We start from the raw sequence: 25593 nt of genomic DNA, 5'->3' as shown, positions 1-25593 counted from the left end.
GACTCTCGGTTGTCGTGAAAATCTCAATGTTTCAAATATGGACACTGAGTGCCAAAACGACAAAAAAATTAGTTTAGTACCGATCAACGAGAATTTTGCAATTTGGTGGAATCACCTACGTTTAGCCATACATCTCAGTCGAACCGACATATCTCTGATCTTTGATCGATTTTTAACTGTGCCGTAATGACCCTTGTAGACTAACACGGTCGAGTAGTTGATTCCTAGTCGAATTCTCAAGTCTATTGCATTTAAAATCCCTTAATGACTTCCCCTGATAATCTAGTTATCTCATGAGAGATCAGCTCAGAAAATAATACTATATGCGCGTCGATGAAAAGCCCGATTCATTCAATTGAAAACAAAACTAAATTTTCAGGATGTCACACTCAAGGCGTACGAGGGTTGGTCCATTGGGAGGCTAGTCATATTATGTGCAAAAATCTGTTAATTCTGGTTGAAATGAGTGAATGATAGTCTATCGGGCATAATGAGTTAGGTGTAATCCAAAATTTCTCAAAATTGGTTTCTTCCTTCAAAGTCATCTTAACTTGAGTTCAGGAATGCTACTACAGCTCTGAAGGAGGGACACGGGCCTGGTATGCAGAAATTGAATTGTTGCCATGTTGGCCCAGTGCGGAGCTGAGGATGTGGGTAACTGTGCATCAATGGAGAAAAATAGATTATAAGCTAATAAATCATCCGAAGTATACAGCTACATCAACATCTTCCTACAGATTGCATATTATGGTTCCAGATCTACATGCAGGCAAATTTTCTACAATGTGCTATGAACAAGCCAAGCCTGTGACAATACTACTAGATTTTGGGAGACATAGAGTGCAGAGAAACAAATTGCAGGAGCAGAGGATCGCTTTGAAATTTGGCCATCTCTTGTTCATCCAGTGTCACCCATGCCTCTATTCCGTTTCCCGACCTACTGCTCATCAATATCACCGCGTTCTTTATCGGGACGCTGCTAATGCACGCCCAGACTGGTTTTCCCCATCCGAAATCGGTCTCGTAAAAGGGCAACCTCACCCAGCTGCTGAACCTGTAGGACTCCACGTCTCCTTTATACATCAATTCGCGCACTTCTCTAATAGATTCGCAGGCCCAGTGGAACCCGTCCTCACCTTGAAGTTTCCTCATGTAATCGCTGTCAATCTTCCTTATCGCTGTCCTCAAGTGATCCGCCAAAACGTGTAGTTCTGCATCATCTACGTCCTCCTTAATGGTTGCAATGGCGAATCTCCAGATATTGCCAAAAGAGTGATCGGGCAGAGGAGGGTTCATTCTTCCTCTTAAATTTACCGCATGCGATATCACGGTTGAGGACCTTCCCTTCCCTGATATTTCGGTTCTAGCATTCATGGCAGATTTGCATATAAGAGCGGTCACGGCTTCAACAAGAGTAGGACTTTTAGATGTCGACCCATTGCCAGCTTTGGTTCTCAAAGCGGCTAAGCTGGCCGTATCAAACTCGAACCTCTTTGTGACTATCTTCTCTTTCTTAATCAAATTGTTCGGCAGAGGGACCTGGAACTCTCTAGGTGGGAATAGTGTGGTCGTGTCTAGGTACGGAGCGACCAACTTATTTGCACCTCGAGAAATGGCTGCCCAAGAACTAAGGAAAGTCGAAAGTGTCGCGCCGTCTGCAATTTTGTGAGAAATACAGATTCCAATGCCTATCCCGCCACAGTCGAACAGGTTCAGCTGAATGGCAGTGACGAGGGCATTTTGACATTTGATGTTATATGGGTCCAATGGGAGAAGCTGCTGTACCAATTTCAGTTCTGGGTTTGCAAGGAGTTTGGCAAGTCGAGCATTAACTCGAGCTTTCACGAAAACTGCTCCCTGGCCGAGGTCAACGGCGTGCTCATCTCCCTTGATCTGACCAGCCAAGGGGTAAAAGCAGGTGAGACATTCTGATAGGGAAGTCTTCAGCTTCTCATAGATGTTCACGTGATCGAAATCCTGGTCAGGTTCAGGAGCGGAATAGAATAACACTACAGGGACATAGAATGGGGGGGCAAGCTGATCTAAAAGAGAGAATCTGTAGGTCTGGTCTTGACTAGGAGTCACCAAGGATGGTTTGATTGTCTCCTTCGAAATCACCCGAATCTTCATTTTTGATTGCTATAACTTTTGCAATGGGCAGTGGTTTGAGGAGCTAATGTGCTGATATGGGCAAGGAGAATGTTTTGGCTTGGGAAAAACTCTCCTTGTCTTCATTCATATAGATTTCAGTGAAAGTCATTTTTCTAAAGTGGGAGGCCTAAATTGAACCTCCTCAGATTGCCCTGCTTCACATTTTCATAAAAGTTCTAGAAACGCAAAGTAAGAATTTGATGGTTTAAGCTCATCAAGAGGGGTGAGGAAGTATATTTGCTAACCAACCAATGGGGAGGCAGCTGGGAGCAGTTAGAGGTTTGAAAAACTGAGTAAGAAGAAAAGAGGGGAATGATTAAATTCAAGAAATGGTTGAACTACTGTTTTGAAAAATAAAAAAATTGACTACCGTGGCTGTAAACATCGTAGATCAGATTGATTTATCGTTTGGTACTTCCACAGTTTTTATGGATTTCTATAACTCAACAAAAGAAGCAACGATCAACTAATTCTTGCCCGTATGGTAGAATCCTAAATTAATCATTTATATCTCTTGAAATAATTAGTTAATGAAAATTTGTTAATTGTTAACAACAATTTATATCTAAACATTTTTGGACGAATTAAAACACTTTTCGTTTACTCATTTTTAAAAGCAATAGAAGCGATCATTCTCAAGAAAATATTCTCCAAATCATTCATTTTTAATGAGACAAACAGAGCTATAATTTATCAATTTTTTCAATGAGTTAGCAACTATTATCTATCGATTAGTTTTGAAATTACCAACTTTTTCTTTTGTTTGCTCAATAGTCACAAAAGAACCTGTGAAAAAAATCTGCATCATTAGTTTGCAATTAAACATTCTGTTAAAATATGTCTCGAGTTTAAGCCCAATGCAAAATTATGAATATTCCGAATTGGATATGTTGTGGATGTTCGAAATCGAGCAAAGAATATCCGAAGATCAACTTCCCGAATTTGAATCTGCGTTGGAGAGTCTGGCTACTAAAATAGGAAAGTCCAACTTTGACTAGGATTTGGATTTTGTTTAAAATATACAAAGATATATTTTGGATAGGAAACAAAATCCTATGAGAAGTTGGCAAAAGAATAAGAGTTTTACTTATATATAGACTTAAGGCCATGGGTGATAGTTGTGGATCACAAATTGTTTTGAAGCGCCGCGTGAGTGCTTGGTGTTCCACCGTTGATCATGAAGAATTGGTCTTGAAGCGCCATCTCGTTGTCGAGTGCTTGGGAGGGATTTTCTTTGTCGTGAATTACATCCAAGAAGGTTTAGTGTTAAAGCCAATTAAATCTTGTGGTAAGATTTGTGTGTAATTCCTTCGTGAGATTGAGAGATTATTTCTTGAGGAATTTCGGGGCTAAACACTGTGTGTGTTATTGGGTGTAATTGGGGCTTGGGAAACACCGAGAGAGTGTTTGAGTGACTTGAGTGTGTAATCTCCTTGTATCGCTTGATCTATAGTGAAATTCGCCGCTGCTCTCCCCGTGGACGTAGATCTTTATGACTGAACCACGTAAATCCGGTGTCTAATTTATTTTTTTCTTCTTCCGTCTATATTTTGTTCGATCGCTCGCCCTATCGCAACACATTCTCAACTACGAGCAAACTCAATTTCGTTTCATGTAATTGCTCTTTAACGATCATACCATCAACATGAGAATGACAGACAACAAGTTTTGGTAAACGGATTTATATTCTGATAGTTACGATGTTGATGCTAACTTAAGCGTTTCAAGATGTGATCTCTTCGCCACTCTCTTTCATACCATATATAGTACATAGCTTAGAAAAGCCAGAAATGGAGACCATATGTTGCTTTTGGAGTTAACGTCAAGCTTTCTTCGCGAAACCCTGGGCACCATCTCGAACACCACGAACTGTACCTTGTTTGATCAAGTCGTCGTGCTACATTTGATTCCCTTCTTCCGAACCATCGATGATGCTGGCCTAACGAATGAACATGGGAAGTTCTTTCTCACTGGCTGGAGACTTCGCTATGTATCAAACTCTAACCTATTCCGTCACTACCGGCTAGAAAAGTCCCTGAGAAAGCCTAACTTGACCAGAATGACGACAGTCTTGAATGCTACGAAGCTCACATGATCATGCCGCTTTCGGGCTTGGCCAAGATTCTTTGACGGCTAGAGCTGGATATACTTTTGCGGTTTCTTCCCTCAAATTACCTTCTTCGGTAGGGTTTGGATGGCCGGCAGGTGTTCAACCTATGTTGGCCTGCGCTGCCTTGGCGTATTAACCACGACGATCTTCTCTGGCATTTTGTGCTCACTTGAGTCCGAATCGTGGAAAATACGATAAGACATTCTCTACAGTTATTGAAGTACTGTTCAACTAATTATCTGCCCCTCTAGATTGGGTATTTTGTTCTCACTTCTGTTATTCTTTTATTTGCAGATGCACGATTATTTTAACAAGTCGAAAATTCTTCAGATATCATCCTTTATTGACATGGTTATGGCCTTTTAGTCTAATCGCAGTAGTAACTGAACCATAGAAAAATATCTTTGGCCATTTCATCGAGGAGAGTATAGGTAGATAAATTTTAAGATAGAGACTGCAACTCCCTGTAGTATGTACTTGCTGATCGCTCACTAGACCTCACTCATTTTCAGATGATTAAACGTGCTCGTAAATTCGCTTGATGGATCAATCTCTAACACCATAATCATTCAGATCTTAATAAGCCAAAGTGTGTTGTCACAAATCTAAAGCTCGACAGCCACCTCTTATGCCAGCTATCTAGCACTAGTGGAGGCCAATCCCAGATAAGCATACAATCTCTGCAACATTCACACTGAAATGTGTTCTTTTCCTGGAGAAATTACAAATTCCATGAACTCCTCATCACTTTCCAGAGCAGCCATGTCTTCGACCCTCAAGCTTATATATGCCTCCACACCATCACCCGACTTGGTGTCCATGAAGACCACAAGGTTCTGGAAAGTTAGGGCTGGTGATCCGACCCATGTCGGGTTGTCCCAGCCGAAATCTGACTCGTACATCGGGAACCGGCACAAGCTGGTGAAGTTCATGGCCAATAGCTCTCCTTTGAGGTATACCTCGGCACTCCGCTTGATGAAGTCCAAGTGCTCTTTCCCGTCGCGGAGCTTCTCCACGTACCCCTTGTCGATTCCTCTCACCGTCTCCCTCATTTTAGCCGCAAGCCCGTAGCACTCCTTCCCTGAGTCCAATTGCAAGGAAGTGACTGCCACCCGGTAGAAGTTCCCAAAGGAATGTTGCGGTAATGGAGGGTCGAACTTGGTCCGCAAGTTCACCGCGTGAAGGATGATGCATTTCTTGCTGGGTTCAGAATAGACCCTAGTAGACCAGGCAAAGCGGCTCCAGATGAAGGTCGATAAAGCCTCGACGCGCGAAGGGGGTCGATTTTGGCCGAGGTCCATTTCTTTGGAATACCTAGCCTTTAGTGTCTCTATCTTATTGGTTTTGAAAATGAATCTCTTGGACACTATGTTGTCTCTGGTAATCCCGGTTCTTGGTTCGAACCCCGATATGTTCTTAGGCGGGAACAGCTCGGCTGAGGCGAATTGAGGAGGCGTTACGATCTCTTCTCCGCGACAAACGGCGGCCCACATTTTGATGAATGTTAGCAAGGATAGTGCATCCGATATCTTGTGTGACATGCATATTCCCACGGCGATTCCACCACAATCGAATTTATTAAATTGGACACCAAGGGTTGTTTCGTCGCTGACATCAAGAACGAAAGGAAGCAACTTCCCTAGCTCTTGCGGGTCTGGATTCTCTGTAACATCAGAAACTTGGCACTTGACGATGGCTTCAGAGTAGGGCACTCCCACGTCGTCACATTCGATTGAGACGTTGCCTTTAAGGCGGCCCGCCAAAGGGTAGAAATGCGTGAGGATGCAAGATAAGGAAGCTTTGAGCTTGCTGGATATGTCATCTATGTTGAATTGATCATCTTCATTCTGTGGGGTGTAGAAGAGGACAAATGGGTTATAGACCGGCGGGGAGATTTGGTCAAGGAATGAGAGTCGGTAGTGGCGGAGGTGGTCCGGAGTCGGAGAAGATGGTTTGACGGTCTCTCTGGAGGTTATTTCAACTGCAATCTCCATCCTCTCCTCTCTATGGGAGCAACAAGAATTATGCTGAAACTCTTGCTCTGTTAGGTTGTTTATGGTAGGTTTTTGGTGAATTCCTCTCGTGTTTGTGCTTATATACAACAGCCACAGGACAAATCGTGCAAGAAAACAATGTCTGCAAAGATGGGCCAGTTTTTGCGGAGAGAAGATGGGTGCGCTTTCTCATCAATATAATTCAAGCAATTCAGTAAAACGATTCGACCCAAGTTACTTGACTCTACAAGTAATGCTTTTTCAGCCAACTGATCATATTTTATGGCAAATCTTATCTCTACCAGCTACACTCATCCACCAACCTGCACTTTTTTAATCTGGAGCTTGTCTTTAGACTAAACAAAGCTCCAGTCAAGCCACCAACATGGCATCAGAAGACATATCTCGAGAGCATTTGAGACGATCAGCCGGTGGTGGCAACAGCAATCACCGGTAAGTGGACTTGCTGAAAAAGTTCGGTTTTCTCCAGTTAAACTTGCATCAATGGACCATATTTCATAGAGCTTGGAAAGCAATGAAACACTTATGAAAAGTTGTCTACTGATTAGATATGTTCAAATTGTATGCTCAAACTTATTGGATCGTGAGAGATAACCTAAAAGTGGTCGTTCTGTCTTCGGACGAAGTACAAAACTTCAAATCAGGAGACTATGTAAGTCCACATTGATGTATCTCAGAAGATTAGTTTTTGTTTGATTGCACTTATCATCAGATTAAAACATGGGTTTTGAAGCCACAGAAGTATGCTCCATCTTGTCAATCCTTATCTGTCGTGCAAGCTTGAGTAAAAATCTTCTTTCCCACAAGAAAAGAAAACCATATGAAACCAGATCCATCTTGTGAATAGGTAATAGCTTGCGCCGCAAAACATCCTCTTTTTCCGCTTTATTAAGATGGGAAATATAATCCACGTCATTCTTTAACAAATTCAAGGTTTTAGAACTTGTCGTAGCTAAAATTGAAAATGTTAACCTAAAAGTTTTTGTAGTGCAACACCATATTTAGCTTCTGCTTCTTTGGCCGAATGAAATAGAAAACAATGTAATTAAAGAGGAGGATTATATACAGATCACTAATTTACTAACACTTTCAAAAAGATCACAAAATGAAAGTTATTAACATGAATCAGCATTTATGCATTTGAAAGATTACTATGATCTATTGAAAATTACGGATTTCTAACTCGTGGATCTTTAGAATCTTGGCAAAAACAAGAAAAGCCGGAGTTCACATTTTGCTTTCCTCTAAGTAAGTCCCTTGTCAGACCTTTCGTACCAATACTAATTAAGTCACCATCTGCTATGTACTTTGTTGAAACAATGAAATTTTTATTTGTGACTTGTGATTATTAATAGGAAACGGCAAGTTTCATTGTCAGCTAATAGTTTAACGATAATTGCATTATTAGTTTTGGACTTGTCCCTGAATAATGGACCGGTGGTGTGGTCATCCATTTGTTTGTGATTTTGGATAAAACTTCCTACATGTTTGTAGACGACATATGGTTAAACAAATTCTCCAAACACCCAATAAATCAAGAGTTCATCTATCCAAGACGAGAATCACACACTATTTTTCAGGAACCTTCAAAAAGTGAGAATGCATAATTTGAATTAATCTTGATTTGAGATATCCGTGTCTTAATATTTCAAACGAGGGTAACTACATTCTAACTGAATCGTTAACAAGTATATTATTCATTAAGTAAGGGTCATTAAGTAAGGAGCACACCCCGATTAATTGGGTATAAAATGTGACCTAGTCATCCAAATATTTGCTTAGAGTCCATCGTACTACTCAATGTGCCAATTTTATTAACCGTTTTCAAATACATTGTGAATGTGAAAATTTAATCTCAAAATGGGTATATCAATCCTTAAGTAATGTAGCATACCTCGATTGATAGGGTATAAAATATGACCTAATCATCTAAATATCTGCTTACGGTCCGTCATAATATTCAATGTGCCAATTTATGAATTGGTCTCGAATATATTGAGAACGCGAAAATTTAAAATAAAAGAAGAGGAGGAGCTTTCTTCAGAAAACAAGCAAGTTCTCCGCAGGTGGGTTGGGCTGGTCTGGGCCGGTGCATTCCCACCATGCGGTAATGCTTTTCCTCTCTCATCTAAATAAAATAAAATAATGACAAACTCTAAGGGATTAATCCTCCTCCTCCTAAGGAGTATTTTTCTCGCACTTTCGACTTATTTCACTTTAATGGGTTTTATCTATTGCCTTTTAAAGTACTTTCTTCCAAAATTTTCAATATTTTCACTTAATATTACACAAACACTGTCAGTCACATACAAAATTTTCCTATACCATATAATGGAGATGATTAGGACTTTTCGAACCACTATCGAATCCATACATCTTAATTAAATACGAACCAAAAATCCTCCCTCTGCTTCGCTCAAAGCTAGGGATATTCATAAATAGCATGCAATTTAACGGATAATTCATCCTGAAAAGCACATTACGATTGTACACAATTCGAAGTAATTTGTCCCATTGCAATAATGCACGGGGACACCACTTGTACATAAAGACAATCGTTGAAGTTGCATCAATCCAAGCGAAGACACCAAGCAGAATTCGGCAAACCAAGAAGCAGCGCGTTTGAACACCGAAAGCAACATCTCAGGCCGATTCTCAAAGTCCTTTTCAAACGAACGAATACTTTGACAAAAACACCGATAATTTTTTGCCCCCAATCCAGGCGGACAAGAAATGAAAGGGATTTCTCGATCGATCTGGTGGCCGGAATATAGATACAATCCGACAAAATAAAAAAATAAAAATAAAGAAGAGAACGTAGATACAAGTGGCGGGTTAGCTTGATCCGTTTTGGAGGGGCCAGGTTTCAAAGTAGGACTTAGCAAATTGCTGTCGCCGATCGCTTGACCAGCACTTGCGCGGGACGTCCATTCTCGAGTTTCTTTTTTTCTTTTCACAAAAGGGTAAAGGACGGGAAACGTCGCATGATGTGTTTCGGATAGACTGTTTCGCAAGTTACCAAGTGGGTTCGTCATTGCCCTAAAGATTGTCAATGTTAGAAGACGTTTCGTGAGGTCGGGATAAGACGGAATCGACCGCGATTTGGAGAATTTCTTTCCGAATCTGCCGGTTATAGCCGATGCTGAGAATGATGTTAGATGGATCGAGACCGATATGCGAATATGATTTCTCAGACTCTTGATGAACTTGGGTTTGAATATTGCTCGTTTATACTAGTACACAATTTGTCACCTCACTATTTAAACAATTTTTGTACCCCAATTGATTTCCTAGCGATTGGCTGATTAAGTACGTATTATTATTGGAAGTAGGTCCATCTATACCATGGTTTTCAAATGTCCTCATGTTGATTACAAAGAGTTCAATAGAGATTAATTTCTTGTAATTTGATGATAAAATGTTATGCTGGGGAAGGTGATGAAGCCGATCACGTTGCCAACTTGTACTTTCCTTCCCTTGTTCGATACGTTGCGGGATGCTATAATAACAGAAAGAAACTAGTCAAATTGGGAAAAAAGATTCAACAATGGAAAAGGCTTCAATGGAGTAATCGATGGTTCTAGGGAAATTGATTGGGCACAACTTGTACGACTCGCAAAACACGTTATTATCCACTATACTTCACGCTCCTACATCTTGATACGGTGCAGAAAAAAGAGTATCCGGAGATGAGATGATTAGACAAGCACTTGGGGGATTTTCAATGATTATTATGAATATGTCCACAAATTATCATGACATATGCAGTTATAAAGCCATGCATTACAGCCAATCGGACCCGACATTGTTGCTGCCGATCCCTGTTTTACTGTCCTCGTTGCTTGTAACGATTCTCCTTTTCCTTATCCGCTCTTTACTATTTCCCACGATTTTATTCATAAGCGGGCGGCTACCCAGCGAAGAAAAAAAGAAAAATGCCTATGCATGCACACACATATACCTTCTTTCTTCTTCTTTTTTTCTTTTTTTTTTTTTTTTTTTTTTTTTTTGCTAAGAAACGAAAATCACATTATTACTTCCCTAATAGAACATGATCCTATCTAATCTCTTGCTTAAGAAGGAAGAGTAACAGCTGACTGCGTCAATTTCTTGCTTCTTTTGGTCTTTTTATTTATTTATTTTTATTTTGGTTGATTTTCGGACATTTGATTAGGGCTTTGTTTGTCTTGGACGTAGAAGTAAAAGAAGAATGATTGAGATATTTAGGTTAGGTTATAAAAAGGTGTGACAAGATTACTACAGGATAGGATATGGTGACCTATTTCAAATTAGACATCATATTTGTGTCGTAACAAAAGTGGTTCAAGGTGATGATAAAAGCATTTTTTTTTAATTGAAATACAAGTGAAAATATGTCAAGTCATGTCGATTTTGAATACTTGTATCATGTCAAGAATTTATGTTTATCTACATATCCGATTAATTACTTGAAGTGAAAGTATTCGATTAGTTAGTATATCTTATAACCATTAACGGTAACTGCTCAACGAGTGATACGTAACACTACATGTCTCATATCGGATGGAAACTATGTTGTGATTTGATACTAAAGTAAAACTTCAACCTTACCGCAAGAGTATTCCATTTAAAGGCTTGACCTCCATTAATCGAATTGAGTTGTTATAGATGGTATTAGAACATGAGCTTAATTATTATTCGGGAATAGGCCATACAATACCTAATTTAACGAATTTTAAAAATTGATATCGGGACTAGAGAGCTCAGGCAAGATGCTATCTTTAATATTTTTGAAGAATGATAAAGGGGGTACAAGATGACCAAATCACACATGGAGAAGTTGAGATGGGAGATATATAAGTTTAGGACACCACCCCCAAAGCTACCACTTCAATCCTCATATCACTGTATAATCCACCCATCTGAGATCTCCAAATGTTCGGGAGTTCCTCTATTCAATCCTTTTCCTTCTTCTTGTTGCTACATATATCGTTCGTACACATCTTCTCTTTGTTTCCCGAGCCTATAGTGAGTTACAGACAGAGTTCGAAAAGGTCAAGATTATGTGCCACACTCTTCATTATAGACCATTAATTTCTGTCGTGTGTATGAAGGCGAGTAAGATTGAGCTGTAGTATTAGATTAGGCTTCAAAATCTTATGGAGCTAAGATCAGCATCTTCACGCCGCCACCTTTTTCTGGCAGCTGCTCATTATTCGCCGACATAGTAGGTTGGACCGTCCGTTTTTTGGGGAAATGAATGGCCTGAATCTTTAGGACATCACCTACCATGCCTTAACTGTTGAGGACGATAAGGGTCCGAAATGCAAGAAAATGATAACATTCACGTGCCAATTCTGAGTAACATTAAATCTAACAGATATTTAATTGTTGTTGGCGACCGATCATCTTCAGACGTTACAGTAGAATGGATGTGAAGTACCCTGGATGTGTGCAGACTTTTCGTTGTATGCCGCGTCTTCAATGAGATTCTAGATTTTGTATGCTTGCACGTCTTCAAGGAGATGCTAGATTAAAACAAATTAACTTCAATCAGCCACCATCTCTTTCGTATTCTTCAATGGTACATATGAGAGCGTCTCGGTATTGACTGCCGGACATTGTTTCTAGAATCCTATATTCTAAAATAATGTATCGTTCACAAGGGTTATATGGACGTCTGACAGGTTTGGACGCCAGCAAGAACATTGTCGCATGCCCTAGACTATAACTTGCATGAACCTTGAAATAAACCCTCCCTGAAATCTAGCTGTTTGATTATTGAACGTCATAAAACCCCATAACGAAGCTGACCCATACGTGCAATTCAAATGATCATATCATGGCAACTAGAGATGATCACATGGTATTTTGGTTCTTGACATTGCGATAGTCGTGCAATCTTGTGTAATTCCTTTCTTTAACATGAGGGAAGTTTACTATCCAATCGGGTGCATGGAGAGATTATCATCGCTCTGTGAAAAGTATGATTGATCTGGTGAAAACAGCGACGAACAGGCATAAATCAGGGGACATTATTGAAAACTAGGATTAGTTTACCATAACCTGCGAAAGGGAGTCAAAGGAATGAATCTTTACCAACTTTCGTGATCTACAGGTTTGCTTGATTGAATATAAAATTGTTTACTCTATGCACCGGTCGCCATGATAATAATAATTTGACCCGGCGAGTCGCGTCTTTCAAACCGGTCATTTTCTTGGTTAATTCATATGGAATTAATTAGTCCGACAAGCAAACATGAACTGTAGGGGCCCGGGCTTCTCTAGAAGATCAAAGTATCTTCATCTTCTAGAGCATTTGCATTGACACGCAATTGGATTATTTAAATCAATCGATTGGACATATAAATAAAATGCATGAATTAGGATTGCGTGCAAGTGATGAGGGTGTGAGATTTTGTAAGACCACTACCAATCTTTTTAAAAATTTAAGCTATTAGATGGATACAGGAGTTTAATATTTAAATATTTTAACACTTAGTTTGATATTTTTGTGAGACCACCACCCTCACATTTAGTTTAGTCTTTTTGCCTAATACTAATCGTGGAAATATTTCATTTGGGAGGCAAATAGGAGTTTGAAAATATATAAACTCAAGATCTCCTGTTTCGATATCATGAGATATTTTATTAAATTTTTAAAATAGTCAAATTATCACATTCCGCAAAATCTTATATGATATCAACTATATAAATATAAAGTGTATTTACAACCTCAAGTAATGAGGGACAAACTCAGCGGCACGTGGAATTTTTTTACCACGACACTTGAAATTTGATTAATGGGGGTTGATGCACGTTTATGAAAGGGATAATACTGAATTTGATATCATGAGAAATCCTGTAGTACCATTACCAACCATTCAAAAAAAATTAAGTTATTAAATAAAAATGCAATTAATATTTATATATATTTCAATAGGTAGATCTATCAAATAAAACCGTCACGCCTGGAGTTGAGCTGTGCAGCTCCTATCCCGAATGAAGACTGACATTGGAGTGCTGTGAGGAGGCCTCCAGAATTTGTCGACAAGACTCTCATTGTGAGGTCGAACATGACCCGTTGATTTAACGCCCGTTCACATAATGCGACGTCGCTTTCTCACACGACAACGACCCGGAGCTCCAGCCATCGCCCACATCTTCAAATATGGATCACAAGCCATGACAAAAGGCCTCTCAGAGAAAACTGCTACGTCGTCGTCGTCGTATGTGGGACCCATGCACATCGTCGCGAACCCCACCGCCTTTCGTCTCGGGCCCATGGCTCGCGAGTAACTTTCTTTTGGGTATGTGGATAAGATTATGCGTTCTAAATCATGTGCATGACCTCAGTTCACACGTACTTAATCGAGACAAAAGAACTCCCACATTGCACCTTGACTTTACAGAATTCGCAGCAATCGCGTACACACTCGATTTTCAAGAAGTTATGAAGTAATCATGTAAACTTTCCCTTTTTCCATTCCATCCATCAAATCTACAGTTGCCTCTGAAGCTTTATTATTGCGTACATACCGAAAACTTCACATGAAAAGCCAAAAGAAAAAAGACACAGGAGAAACGAAGTACGTATTCATAATAAGGCCACCACTTTTTGGCCAGCTTCGACGGCTAAGCACGGCTTCCGACGCTCACGGAAGGCGAAACGAGCGCGAGCAACTCCTTATCCTGCTCGAACTTTGCCATGTCGTCCTCCTTGAGGTTGACCCAGGCCTCGATGCCATCGCCGGACTTGGTGTCCATGAACACGATCAGGTTCTTGAAAGTGAGGCTCGCTGAGCCGACCCAGGCAGGCTTTCCCCACCCGAAGTCCGCCTCGTACATCGGGAACCGGCACAGGCTCGTGAAGCTGAAAGACACCACCTCGCCACGCGAGATCCTTGACGACCGCTCCTTCAGCGAGTTCAGGTGGCCCTGCCCTTCCTGGAGCTTCCTAACGTACTCCGCATTCACCTGCTTGATTGCGTCCCTTACCTGTGCAATGGCCGGTTGACAATTTTCGGCTTGAGAAATGCTCAAAGTCTTTGTTTGACATGCGAAGTATAACATTATTATTCGGTTTTTTCCGCCTAGTACTATTTTGCTAGAACAATTTTATAATAATACCAGGTTTACTTAAGATTGATCTACAAAAATAGCGTATTTTAAGGTACGTATCAACCTGCAAATCGACCATTAAATAGGTGAATTATATTCAACAACGAATGGTCCGAAATATTATTTAGTAAATCAATTCCAAAGATCGGTCATGCTAAACCGAATTTTTCTCTTTGTAAACCATTCTTAATAAAAGGACAGAGAGCCATTGGCCCCCTCAGTCTACCAGTGCTCCTCACCTGATCGACTATCTTGTAGCCTCCGTCGGTGCTGGCATCCACAGTCGGCACCGCGATCGCCAGCCTACTGATGTTGCCAAAGTGGCGCTCTGATATCGGTGGTTCTGTCCTCGTCCGAAGATTCACAGCGTGGAGCACAGTGTAGATCTTGTCTCCTCTGGCTTCAATTGGCTGCGTGCTTGCCATGTAGCGGCTCCAGAGGAAGGACGACAGGGCCTCGACACGGGTTGGGCGACGGCATGAGTGGTCGGCCACATCTGCGACCTTTTTCAGGTCAGCGAACTTCTCGCGGAGCGAGGCGATGGTGGCAGCGTCGAAGATGAAGCGCCTGGTGGAGATGTTGTCCTTGACGATGCCAGTGGACGTCTGGAAGCCAGAGAGGTCAATCGGAGGGAAGAGCTCAGAGGAGCTGAAGCAGGGATCGATGATGCCAGGGTCCCCACGGGCAGCAGAAGCCCAGGCGTTGAGGAAGGTGAAGAAGGAGAGGGCATCGGCGACCTTGTGGAGATCAAGAGGCTAAGGGCTAAGCCACCGCACTCGAAGAAGTTGACCTGTGTCAAGAACGTAAATATCGTAAGGCGGGGAAGATGTTGCATGTTCAGATAGTAAAGAATATAAAGTTGCAAGTAAGTTTGCACCTGAGAGATTATGGGAAAATAAGTTATCGGCCCTTTTTCGCAAAATCGTCGGTCAATATATATATATATATGTTGTGTTTAAAAAAAAAATCGAGTAGAGTGCATCAAAAGAAATAGCCAAACATAGGCGGACTTGAATTCATAGTTATATCTCCATTTACCTCATCGGCCATATTTATATATAAGTAAATATATTCCAAGAAAGGATGCATAATGTGCATGCAAAAATATATCGGATTTGCACCAGACCATAAATACTATGTATCGATAGAAGCTAGCAGGGACCATAACCCTCTTGATCAATTGGTGCATGATGCAGTTTAATTTACAAAATTTCATAGAAAATTTCTGTATCTCACCCATTCTCGAGGTAGGTATGTCAAAAGTTTGGTTTATGCAGTTACCCGTGGTGTATTACAATTTAATGTATAGTATCTAATGTTCTCTTATCTAAATTGAAGGCAAAATAACTAACGAGGCTTGCAAGTATGTATCAACCAAGTGAGTGAAAAACAATTCAGATATCTATTTCTGGTTTTTTTTTTAATAGCTTGACGAGAATAGGATCTGAAAAAAAAATATACCTGAACAGCCACAGGTAAGTCCTGCACGTTGTCGAGTTCACATGGCAAGAACCTGTTCATCACCCGAGGTTCCGGGTTCTCAAGGATATCCGAAAGCTTGCACCTGACCCGAGCCTCCACGTACAGAGCGCCCTCATCGTTGCAGTCGACGTAGAGGTTGTCCCTGACCCGACCCGCCAGAGGGTAGAACTTGGCCAGGGCCTTGGCCAGCGACTGCTTGATGCGGCTGAGTTTCTCATCGAGCAACATGCCGTCGTCCCTTGGGAAGAAGAGGACCAAGGGCATGAACACGGGGACTTGTATCTGGTCAAGAAAGGAGAGCTTGTAATGGCGGAGATGGTCCAGAGTTGGAGATGAGGGCTTGATGGTGTCTCTCGAGACGACTTCAACTTCGACCTCGGCCATGGTCATGGTCTTCTCTTCGCGGTTTTGAGCTCCTGGAGACTGAGTATCGATGCGTCGAACAAGAGCTTGAGCTTGAGGAAGAAAGAAGGTATGTTGCAGTATAACCTCCAGCCAGCCCTCGCAATACAGGGTGGATTTATATAGAAGGTGGGAAGGCGGAGAAAAGTCAAAAGGGAAAGGTAGGGTTTATTCTACGTGTTTTATTATTCGAATGATTTTGGAAAAGGAAGGTATGCGCGTATACTCTAAAGGATATGTAAGCCGTTTCTATTGAACTAACCGGCTTTTGTTCAGCTTCAGTGCTTGAACACTATATTGTCACTGTTCTTTGAACTTTCGTTCCCCCCTTTTCTCGTCTTCGTCCTTGTCCGATCGACTTCATTTGTTTAGTTTATTTCCTTTTTTCTTCTGGAGGGGTGGTGGGGGCCACACGGGATGAGCAGGTGGTGATGCTGACGTGGTTCAATGTGAATGGCAGGGAGGCTAAATGAGCAGGGGAAAGTTTTGAATTGTTGACCAAATCAACCGCAGGTACAAGTTGCCAGCTGGAAAAAAAGCGGGCGATGATAGGGAAATCCATGATCTGGAGAAAGTACATGGTAAAAACTTGATCAAAAGATCATTACCCGCTACATGAGACAGACAGCAAGTAAATTCTTATAGTTTAATGAATATCCCGTTATGCTTTCGAGATTGTCAATTACAACAGTTTTATTAAAGTCTACCCTAAGTTGCCGTAGAATCCTTAGGTCAGAAGTTCCTTGGCAATATCTACTTACCTAATCCTCGATACTCACCATGCATTCCAAAGAATTTGTGATTGTGTTATGTGAGATGATAATTTGATCGTTACCTCAATAATTTCGAGTAGAAATTAGTTGAAGATATTATGTTGAAATTTCACACAAAAATTTAAGATTATATTATTAATATTAAAAGATTTGAGATCGAATTAGTATGATTAGGTTACGAGGTTGATTTGGTATATTTCCATTGCTTATCACAGCTCTTCTTTTGTGCTTTCAATTAACATGAAATAGGCACACGTGTGCTGTCATTAGTAGTTTAATAATAAATAATTTACGGAAACTTATCTTGTAAGATTGGACTAATTGTCGTTTCATCACATCGTTATCGGTATTTAATGAATCCGTGGATATGTCAACTGTCTTTATCTTCTCAGGGAATGAATTGTCAACTTCTTGGGAAACAAGAAAGAATTTAGTCAACTTACCTAATTTTATTTAAAGGAACACGCAGATGTAATAAAAATGAGTCTTCAAAACCTAAGGTCACATTTGATTATCACGATATGATAGAATAGAATATAAAATTCATGAGATTTTGTCATATCAATAAAATTGGATATATTTTATTGGATATATTTACATCGTATCATATATATTATTTGATTAAAATGGCATATCAATATAAGTTTATTAACAAATTTTATAGATGGAGATAGTAAAAATCTCTCATAACACTCTTGTCAACTTTGTTTTTTTTTTTTTTCCTGTATTTTTAGTTATTTTTATTTCTTTTTCTCCTTTCCATCATTCTCTAGTAAAATTTTATTAATCGAAAACTATACTAATACACCTAAAATACTAAAATACATCAAATGAGTAATAAATATAAATAAATGTTTATATATTGAATTTTGTATTATAAGATAGAATTAAATTGGAATATAAAAATAAAAATAAGATTAAATTAAAAATAAAATTTTATTTTTTATTATTTTGAATTTCTTATATTAGAATTCAAATATTATTTATATTGAAATATAATTTTGAATTTGTTAATTCAAGCAATATAAGTAATCAATTTTAAGAAAAAAATTCAATTTTTTTATTTTCTGCCAAACAAATGTAGTCTAAATGCAATGTGTAATTACTCGATTTGCAAGTGATTAACCACACATTTTTACCCACAAAAAAAAAAAAACCACACATGGGTACTGTGCCCGCACGACAGAATAATTAGCCAATTCTTCTTCCAAAAGTATTACTAATGCCTTCATATTTTATATGCAACCTAGTCTCGCCACTTGAAATTTGAGATACTTCGAATAATCGTAGAATTTCGGGATGTGGATCGGAGCACATAACACCAATTTCCGCCTCTTGACTTGAATTGAAAAGGAAACAATTATAAGGAATTGCTCAAATGATAAGCATGTTCGTCCTCTCACTCAAAATTTAGGTGCAAATCACCACACTTATGTACTTTCTTGTGGGCATCTCTAAGAGCACAAATTTAAATGTCTCTGATATTATCCAGGGTAAGTTGGATAGAAAACAGTCACTGTCAATAAAAATTAGTTAGATAGAGTTTTGTCTGCCTAATAATATAAAGAAAAAGACCATAATTGCCAAGCTACGCATTAATAAAGTCGTCTTCTCCTCATTAACGAACCCAATTGATTATAAAGTCAAAAAAAAAAATTAAATTATTATAATTCCCAACTTTTATACATAATTGGCCTGTCCTCATCAACCAGGCAAAATTAGTTATGAAATCTAAAATCAATTAAATTACTACTCCTCGTAAAACAAAAAGAACTTTAATTAACTTGAGTCGAATCTAAATTTCCAATCAAGTACTTCCTCATTACGGTCATGCTTATTAAGCAATGCTAATCTGAATTGGCTGGTTCGGTAGGCAAAAATGAGTTTAGCCCTAGAAAAAAAAAGGTTCAAGACCTGCACTAATAAATGCAGGGACAACGACGGTTTCTGTAGGTCATGCGTTAGATATCTTTAACATCATGAACAGGGCAGACCGGCGATAATGACAACCATTAGAACAAGTCTACCCATATATCAATGTAAAACCGACCCAGAACCAGAAGCGTATCATCCATTAATTTTGGAAATTTGCTCGAGACCTTGCATTTCTTTTCTTTTTTTGTATTGCGTAAAACGAGCTAGAAAAGCTCCATCGTTCGGGTGCACCGAGCTTCCTTCCTCTTCCTTTCTATCTTGTTAGTGGCTTCAACACGTTTTTATAATTTTCACGTTTTATACCTTTCGTGTTGTTGTGCGGCAAAATCCAAGGGACGAGGGAATTGTCGATTTTGACTCCACGGATATGGAATTTGGCTGTTCGCCACCGAATGTATACGGCCATACAAGGATGTCCAAATTCAGCAATGGGTGCTCGTATTTTCACATCTTTACTCCGTGCTAAAATTAAGTCGCCGGATGATAAGATGGCGCTGAAAAAGTAGAAAGAAGTTAGTGCAAGAAGGAGCATGACACTCGCTTACGTCGTACCTGTTGGAGGATCGTTCGATGGACTCATCGCAACGAAAGCTAGGAGCGAGTTATGTTGGGTTTCCGACCTTCGGTACGTGCCTCAAATTGTACTTCGAATTTAATCCATCGATGGACCCGCAACATGAATGCTGAAATTTTCAGTTGAAGAGGTAACCGAAAAGATATTCAAGTTCAAGCCCATTAATATTGGAGGATTTGTGCCTTCTCTTAAAAGATTGAACTGATTTATTGTGAGTCAACATGATACACTGATTGCTCTACATACTTTTATATTCTCATCTGGAATTTATTAGCCCAACATCGTCATACATACATCTATACCTTATAGATCCTTGTAAACAATGAAAAATCAAAGGATCAGGCGATGGCGAAATTTATGTGGTTGAGTGTGTTATATAAGCCAAATTGCATTAGATGGTCATATTTACTAAACTTCATTAGATATAGCCGTCAAAATACAATATATGTATAACATACTGCGCATGGGACATTTGATCTATAACCTTAAGCTATTCGTAGACCTTCACATATGCCATGTTCTCCATTAAATTCATCATTATAATCATACTTATTAAGCAATGATAATCTACGTTAGCTGGTTTCGTACAGAAAAATGAGTTTAGTTCTAAAGAAAACATTCAAATCTAGGTGAATATGGTTATATTTGGTTGAGTGTTTAGGGAAATGTAAAGGACTTTGGGTTAAAGAGTTTTTTTTTTTTTTTTTGAAAATGTAAATAGTGTTTAGTAAACTATAATTCAAAAGTGCATTGGAAAGTAACTTTGATTAAAACACTATTTAGAATGTAAAGGATTTTTGCTAATTCAACCAAAAAAAAAAACTCAAATCATTTAGGGCAAGGCTCGACGGCGGTCCACTTAGTCGTCGACAACGTCGTGCGAAGCAAGGCATGAATGGAATTTCGAAATTTTTTCAAGGGCATAATTGGAAGAAAAAAAGATGTATCAACGTTCCGAAATACTCAAAGTCCAAAGCTCTTATGGACTTGCCTTAGGCTGAGGGATTTTAGAGAGTTTCCGAACCGCAATTACATATTCGAAAAGCTCTCCAAAAAATCTGTCAAAAGGCCTTTAGAGCCCTAAAGGGTTTTGACAAAAAGTCTCTCTGAACGCCGCCCACATCTCCGCACAACAGTTGCGCTCATAAATACACAGACAATGAGTGTTTCGAGGAGTCAATGGGGCTTGCGTTAAATATCTTTAACACCACGAAATGATCGAACCGACGATGATGACCACCACCAGAACAAGTCCCACTCGATTAATTAATGTGAAACCGACCTTATATATTTTCCTTCAATTTTGAAAATTTGCCCGAGAGTTTGCGTTCTTTTTTCTTTCTATTGTATTATATAAAACGAGGTAGAAAGCTCCATCGTTCAAATGCCCTAGCTTCCTTCTTCTTTTCGTTCTAATCCCGTTAATGGCTTCAACGCGTTTTTGCTAATTCATGTATTTTTCCATGTTGAATGGCAAAATCCAAGGGACCGCAAATCGTTGACTTCGACTACGTGGAGATAGGATTTGGCTGCTTCACCAACTTGTACATTCATTTCAAAAGACATATGTCCAGCCGTACAGGAGGTCCAAATTTAGCAACATGTGCTCCTACCTTCACATCTAATTCCGCGAATAATTGTCTAAATTTTTTTAATATATTATACTTTTTATTAATTCAGTCTTAAATTTTTAATTATACAAATTAATTGCTAATTGAATATGCCAGCCGTGTGATGTAGATAACTTTTAAAATTATTTTCTAATCTAGTTGTCATATATTTCATTTCTAGAATGTGTAGAAATAAAATCACTGTTGATTTGGTGAGGCTATCACTTCAAAGATTATTCTTGTGTCCGTCGAACTTGAATTATCACTTCAAAGTTGTTCAATTAAATTTGAATATCATATTTTGGCTTCATTTGGCATTGTCCATTTCAAATTAAAACATTCAACGCGACACCCTATCGCATTAAATTAAAAAAAAAAAAAAAGAGGAGAAAGTTGAAATAAAGAAGGATGAAAAATAAAAAGGAGCAACAGTACTAGGGAGCAAAATAAAATTTAGATAAGAAAATCAAACGTCAAATCGTAGATAGACAAATCTTCTTCAACGAAGTCGAGGAATTCAACTTGGCAGCTGGCCAATGATCGGGAAAGATTACCAGATTTCTATCTATAGATTATTAAAGTCAACGGATCGCGTTAATGCAATAAATTCTCCTCTAAAAAAAAAAAAAAAAAAAATTGGAAAACTTGAATTCGTCAGTGTTTTTATCATTCGTCCATAGTTCATACTCATGGGCACTTGGAAACAGGAGAATGTTTTTCGAGTTGAAGTACGCGTCCTATCGTATAAGCATTTTCTTAAAAGTGATTGTTAAACATTTAGATTTTTTTTTTTGGTCGAATTGTTAAACATTTAGATTAAAAAAGTAAAAAGGTTTGTCATTTTCAACAATAAGCATCGATGTAGTTCAACTCGGGAAGTGAACCGAAATGAAAATTCAAGGCCGATTCCGGAAAGAACCAGTTCGGCTCCCTGATTCTGTGAAATTTTTTTGATTAACTAACCGAATTAGTGAGAGGGTCTAGAAAATTGAACTTTCATGAGATTTGTTTGAATGATTAACCAAATACAAGGAAATAATTTGCAATACAGCCATCACTCTCACGAATAAAAACTCTTTTAAGCTATATCTAAGCTTGTCGATGGGTGGAGTGATTGGGTTTGGGTCGATCGAAAATATTCTAAAACCCAAATTGCCATTCAATTCATATGGCCTATGTTTATACAATATAATTTTTAGCAACTTGAACTTAATTCAAGTTCCCATTTTTTAGTAAATTTCTCTCATAAATTATTATCTCTAAAGGATAGGTGATTTCATAGATCGGCTGGCCGAATTGGTGAGGGGAGCTTAGGTGTTGGCTTTCCGTGGCACATGCGCAACATAGAGACGTTGACGAGCGTCCCACTAATGGACAAGAACACCTTGGTGGACATGTTTGGCGAGGGGTTATGGAATGCGGTGGAAAGCTGGTGGTCAGGTGAAGAGTGGCAGATCTTGCCTAGTTTATGAGCAATACCCTCACTCCAGTGATCCAATTCGCTTCCACCTAGGTGTTAATGGATCTAGTTGGATCTAGTTCTCGAGTTTAATCAGGCCCAATGCTCACTCGTAGTCATCACATTGCCCCGTCACCGTCATCTTAGTGTCGGTGATAATTTAGTATATATAAATATATATATAGATAAGATTAAGGGAAAAATTGCAATATATATCTTAGATGCTTAACAATTAGAAAAATACCAGAGTTAAACAATTGTGTGTGCAGAGACTCCTCCGGCCTCTTGATCAACGGCTTCGCGCAACTGTTTGCGCCTCCTCAACCCTACAACCGAGGCGATCACCCTCAATCTCACCCTACATTTTTTACTTCGATGGGACGAGAGATGAATAAGATTGTTGTGGAATCTTAGTATCTTACTACTTGACCATTGTGGATGCCGTCAATAATCCTGCGCTCGACGGCCGTGAGAACTCATATTGATTTTCGAAGAAACCCTAGAGTTGCTGCTTCGATGCCCTAATCTCTAACTTGTACACTGCCATAGAGAAGCTAATGCTGTTGCGGACCGGGCTGCGAAGGCCCATCGGGCCTCCTTTCTCCCTCTGAATTGGGTTCTTCATCCTCTTCCTTTTCTGCAAAATATTGTGTATTCTGAACTTAATGTAACTTCTATGCTGAGAACTTAATATATGTGCTGTTTCAGACCCAAAAAAAAAAAAAAAAAAAAAAACAACGATGTTGCCGGTGGTGAACTGCAGTAACTATTACCTTCGCTGCACCGGATCATTTGTTGCTTGTCTTCTTTTCCATTACCAATTTATCTTTCTCTTCCACCTTAACACCAAAAATTGGAGATTGAAAAAAGAAAACCAATAGAAGGGCAGTCGCAAGATGCCCCTAACACAAAAAGAGACAACCAGAAGTAGTAGCGGTGCATAAGCAGAGCCAATTGACCCAGATATTGAAGAACAACGATCTTATCTAATTGAAGTGAAAGTTGGAGATCAAGACCATTATTACTTTAGCTTTATATACACGAAATTTCTTTTATAACATTAACAACTCCTTTAATCTCTCGTCTTTCTTTATTCCTATAATTGAGTGTTCTTGTATATTTATTCTTTATATCCAATATGTATCGACATTTCGGTCATACGTGTTAGTGAAGTAACTAATATAGAGTGCGGGACACCTGGAGTGCCATAACTTCGCAGACGCCGACACTTAAGTGCCATAACTTTAAAATGGTACACTTAAGTGCCATCATCGGAGTAAAATGGGACACTTAAGTGCCACTCCGGCGAAAATCCGGCCAAATGGCTGACGTGGCGACTTTCCGGCGAGCTCGGTCCAAAACGGCGTCGTTTTGCACGCTGACGTGGCGGAGAAAATGCAAAAACGACGCCGTTTCACGTCCACGTGTAAATAATAGTATATAAATTAATTAAATTAGATTTAAAATATTCAAAAAATTTTAAAAATTAAGAAAAATTTTAAAATTAAGAAAATTTTAAAAATTTTAAAAATTAAGAAAAATTTTAAAATTTTAAAATTTTAAAAATAAGAAAATTAAAAAAATAAAAAAAAATTAAGAAAATTTTAAAAATTTTAAAAAATTTTAAAAATTAAGAAAATTTTCAAAATTTTAAAAAATTAAGAAAATTTAATTTTTTTTTAAATTAAGAAAATTTTAAAATTTTTTAAAAATTAAGAAAATTTTAAAATTTTTAAAAATTAAGAAAAAATTAAAAAAATTGTAAAAAAGGGGGAGGGGGGTGGGAGGCCGAACGGGACGGCTCCCTTGCCGCCGCCGCCGCTCCCTCACCGCCGCCACCTCCGCCACTGTCGCCTCCCCCACCCCTTTTTTTAATTTTTTAAAATTTTCTTTTTTTTTAATTTTTAAAATTTTTTAAAATTAAAATTTTAAAATTTTCTTATTTTAAAATTTTTAAAATTTTTTAAAATTTTTTAAATTTTTTAAAATTTTTAAATTTTTTAAATTTTTTAAAATTTTTAAATTTTTTAAATTTTTTAAATTAAAATTTTTAAAATTTTCTTATTTTTTTAATTTTTTTAATTTTTTTAAATTAAAATTTTTAATTTTCTTTTTTTTTAATTTTTAAAATTTACTTTTTTAAAATTTTTTAAATTTTTTTTTAAATTTTTATGCTGATTTGGAGTTCCTAAGCGAGCCACGTGGCAAAAATAATAATAAAATATCACACGTAGATTCCGGCAGGGTCGCCGGAGGTGGCACTTAAGTGTCCCACTCGAAAAAAAAAAAGTGACACTTAAGCTGCAAGCTTTGCTTACGCACTTAAGTCAGTCTCCTACGCCAAAGCTTATCTCTCGTCTTTCTTTATTCCTATAATTGAGTGTTCTTGTATATTTATTCTTTATATCCAATATGTATCGACATTTCGGTCATACGTGTTAGTGAAGTAACTAATATAGATGGCTTTCTTTTTTATTATATTACAGAGTGTGAGGGTAAGATGATCTTAGCATTATTCTTCGGTGAAACGGGTTTAAAGTGGTTCCTTTTCAAACCCGCTAGAACCCATCATTAATTCGTCTTTCGTTACCGATATTTGAAATCTTAGGCAGGCGTATATCATGAGTTGAAACATGACTCCGTGAGCCATCGTCACCTCTAGTTACGTTTATCGAATGTTTCATTTACATCAGGCTATATCACTTTCAAATACCACAATGACTCGGAGCTCCAGCCACCGACATATGTGGATATGAAGAGGTTACAAGGTTATTCTGTATATTTTATTTTTTAGTTCCGTTTCAGAAAATCTATAGTTGCATTTCAAGCTTTATTACTGTATTCACAGACACAAAAATTCACATCAAAAGCCAAATAATAAATGACAAATACCACCAAAAAAAACTCCCAAATTGTATTTACTGTCACACGGATACCTCAATATTTTTTGTCACAAAAACCCTAAATTTGCTTATTATGATA

General features: G+C 38.5%; 3 protein-coding genes across 3 annotated transcripts; all 3 read right to left on the bottom strand.

Annotated features, from left to right (window-relative positions):
* Positions 1-706: 706 nt before the first annotated feature.
* On the bottom strand, positions 707-2261 carry LOC104433450 (stemmadenine O-acetyltransferase). The gene has a single exon (XM_010046200.3). The coding sequence runs from the start codon at positions 2128-2130 to the stop codon at positions 820-822; it is 1311 nt and encodes a 436-aa protein (XP_010044502.1). The 5' UTR covers positions 2131-2261; the 3' UTR covers positions 707-819.
* A 2542-nt stretch (positions 2262-4803) lies between these two features.
* Positions 4804-6348, bottom strand: LOC104433451 (stemmadenine O-acetyltransferase). The gene has a single exon (XM_010046201.3). It carries the CDS (start codon positions 6253-6255, stop codon positions 4951-4953), a length of 1305 nt encoding a protein of 434 aa, XP_010044503.1. The 5' UTR covers positions 6256-6348; the 3' UTR covers positions 4804-4950.
* Positions 6349-13714: 7366 nt separating this feature from the next.
* On the bottom strand, positions 13715-16388 carry LOC120290185 (stemmadenine O-acetyltransferase-like). The gene is given in 4 exon segments (XM_039305933.1): positions 13715-14253; positions 14616-15121; positions 15124-15166; positions 15838-16388. Coding segments are annotated over 4 exon segments (1323 nt in total). The 5' UTR covers positions 16249-16388; the 3' UTR covers positions 13715-13890.
* Positions 16389-25593: the final 9205 nt, after the last annotated feature.

Source organism: Eucalyptus grandis, chromosome 2, assembly GCF_016545825.1.
Source record: "Eucalyptus grandis isolate ANBG69807.140 chromosome 2, ASM1654582v1, whole genome shotgun sequence".
Taxonomy (NCBI): domain Eukaryota; kingdom Viridiplantae; phylum Streptophyta; class Magnoliopsida; order Myrtales; family Myrtaceae; genus Eucalyptus; species Eucalyptus grandis.
The sequence above is the reverse complement of the archived record's forward strand: the minus strand, read 5'-3'. Positions and strand labels throughout refer to the sequence as shown.

What these genes read in the sequence shown, in the direction of transcription:
- LOC104433450 (XM_010046200.3), bottom strand. Translation starts at nt 2,130, where the DNA reads ATGAAGATTCGGGTGATTTCGAAGGAGACAATCAAACCATCCTTGGTG.
- LOC104433451 (XM_010046201.3), bottom strand. Translation starts at nt 6,255, where the DNA reads ATGGAGATTGCAGTTGAAATAACCTCCAGAGAGACCGTCAAACCATCT.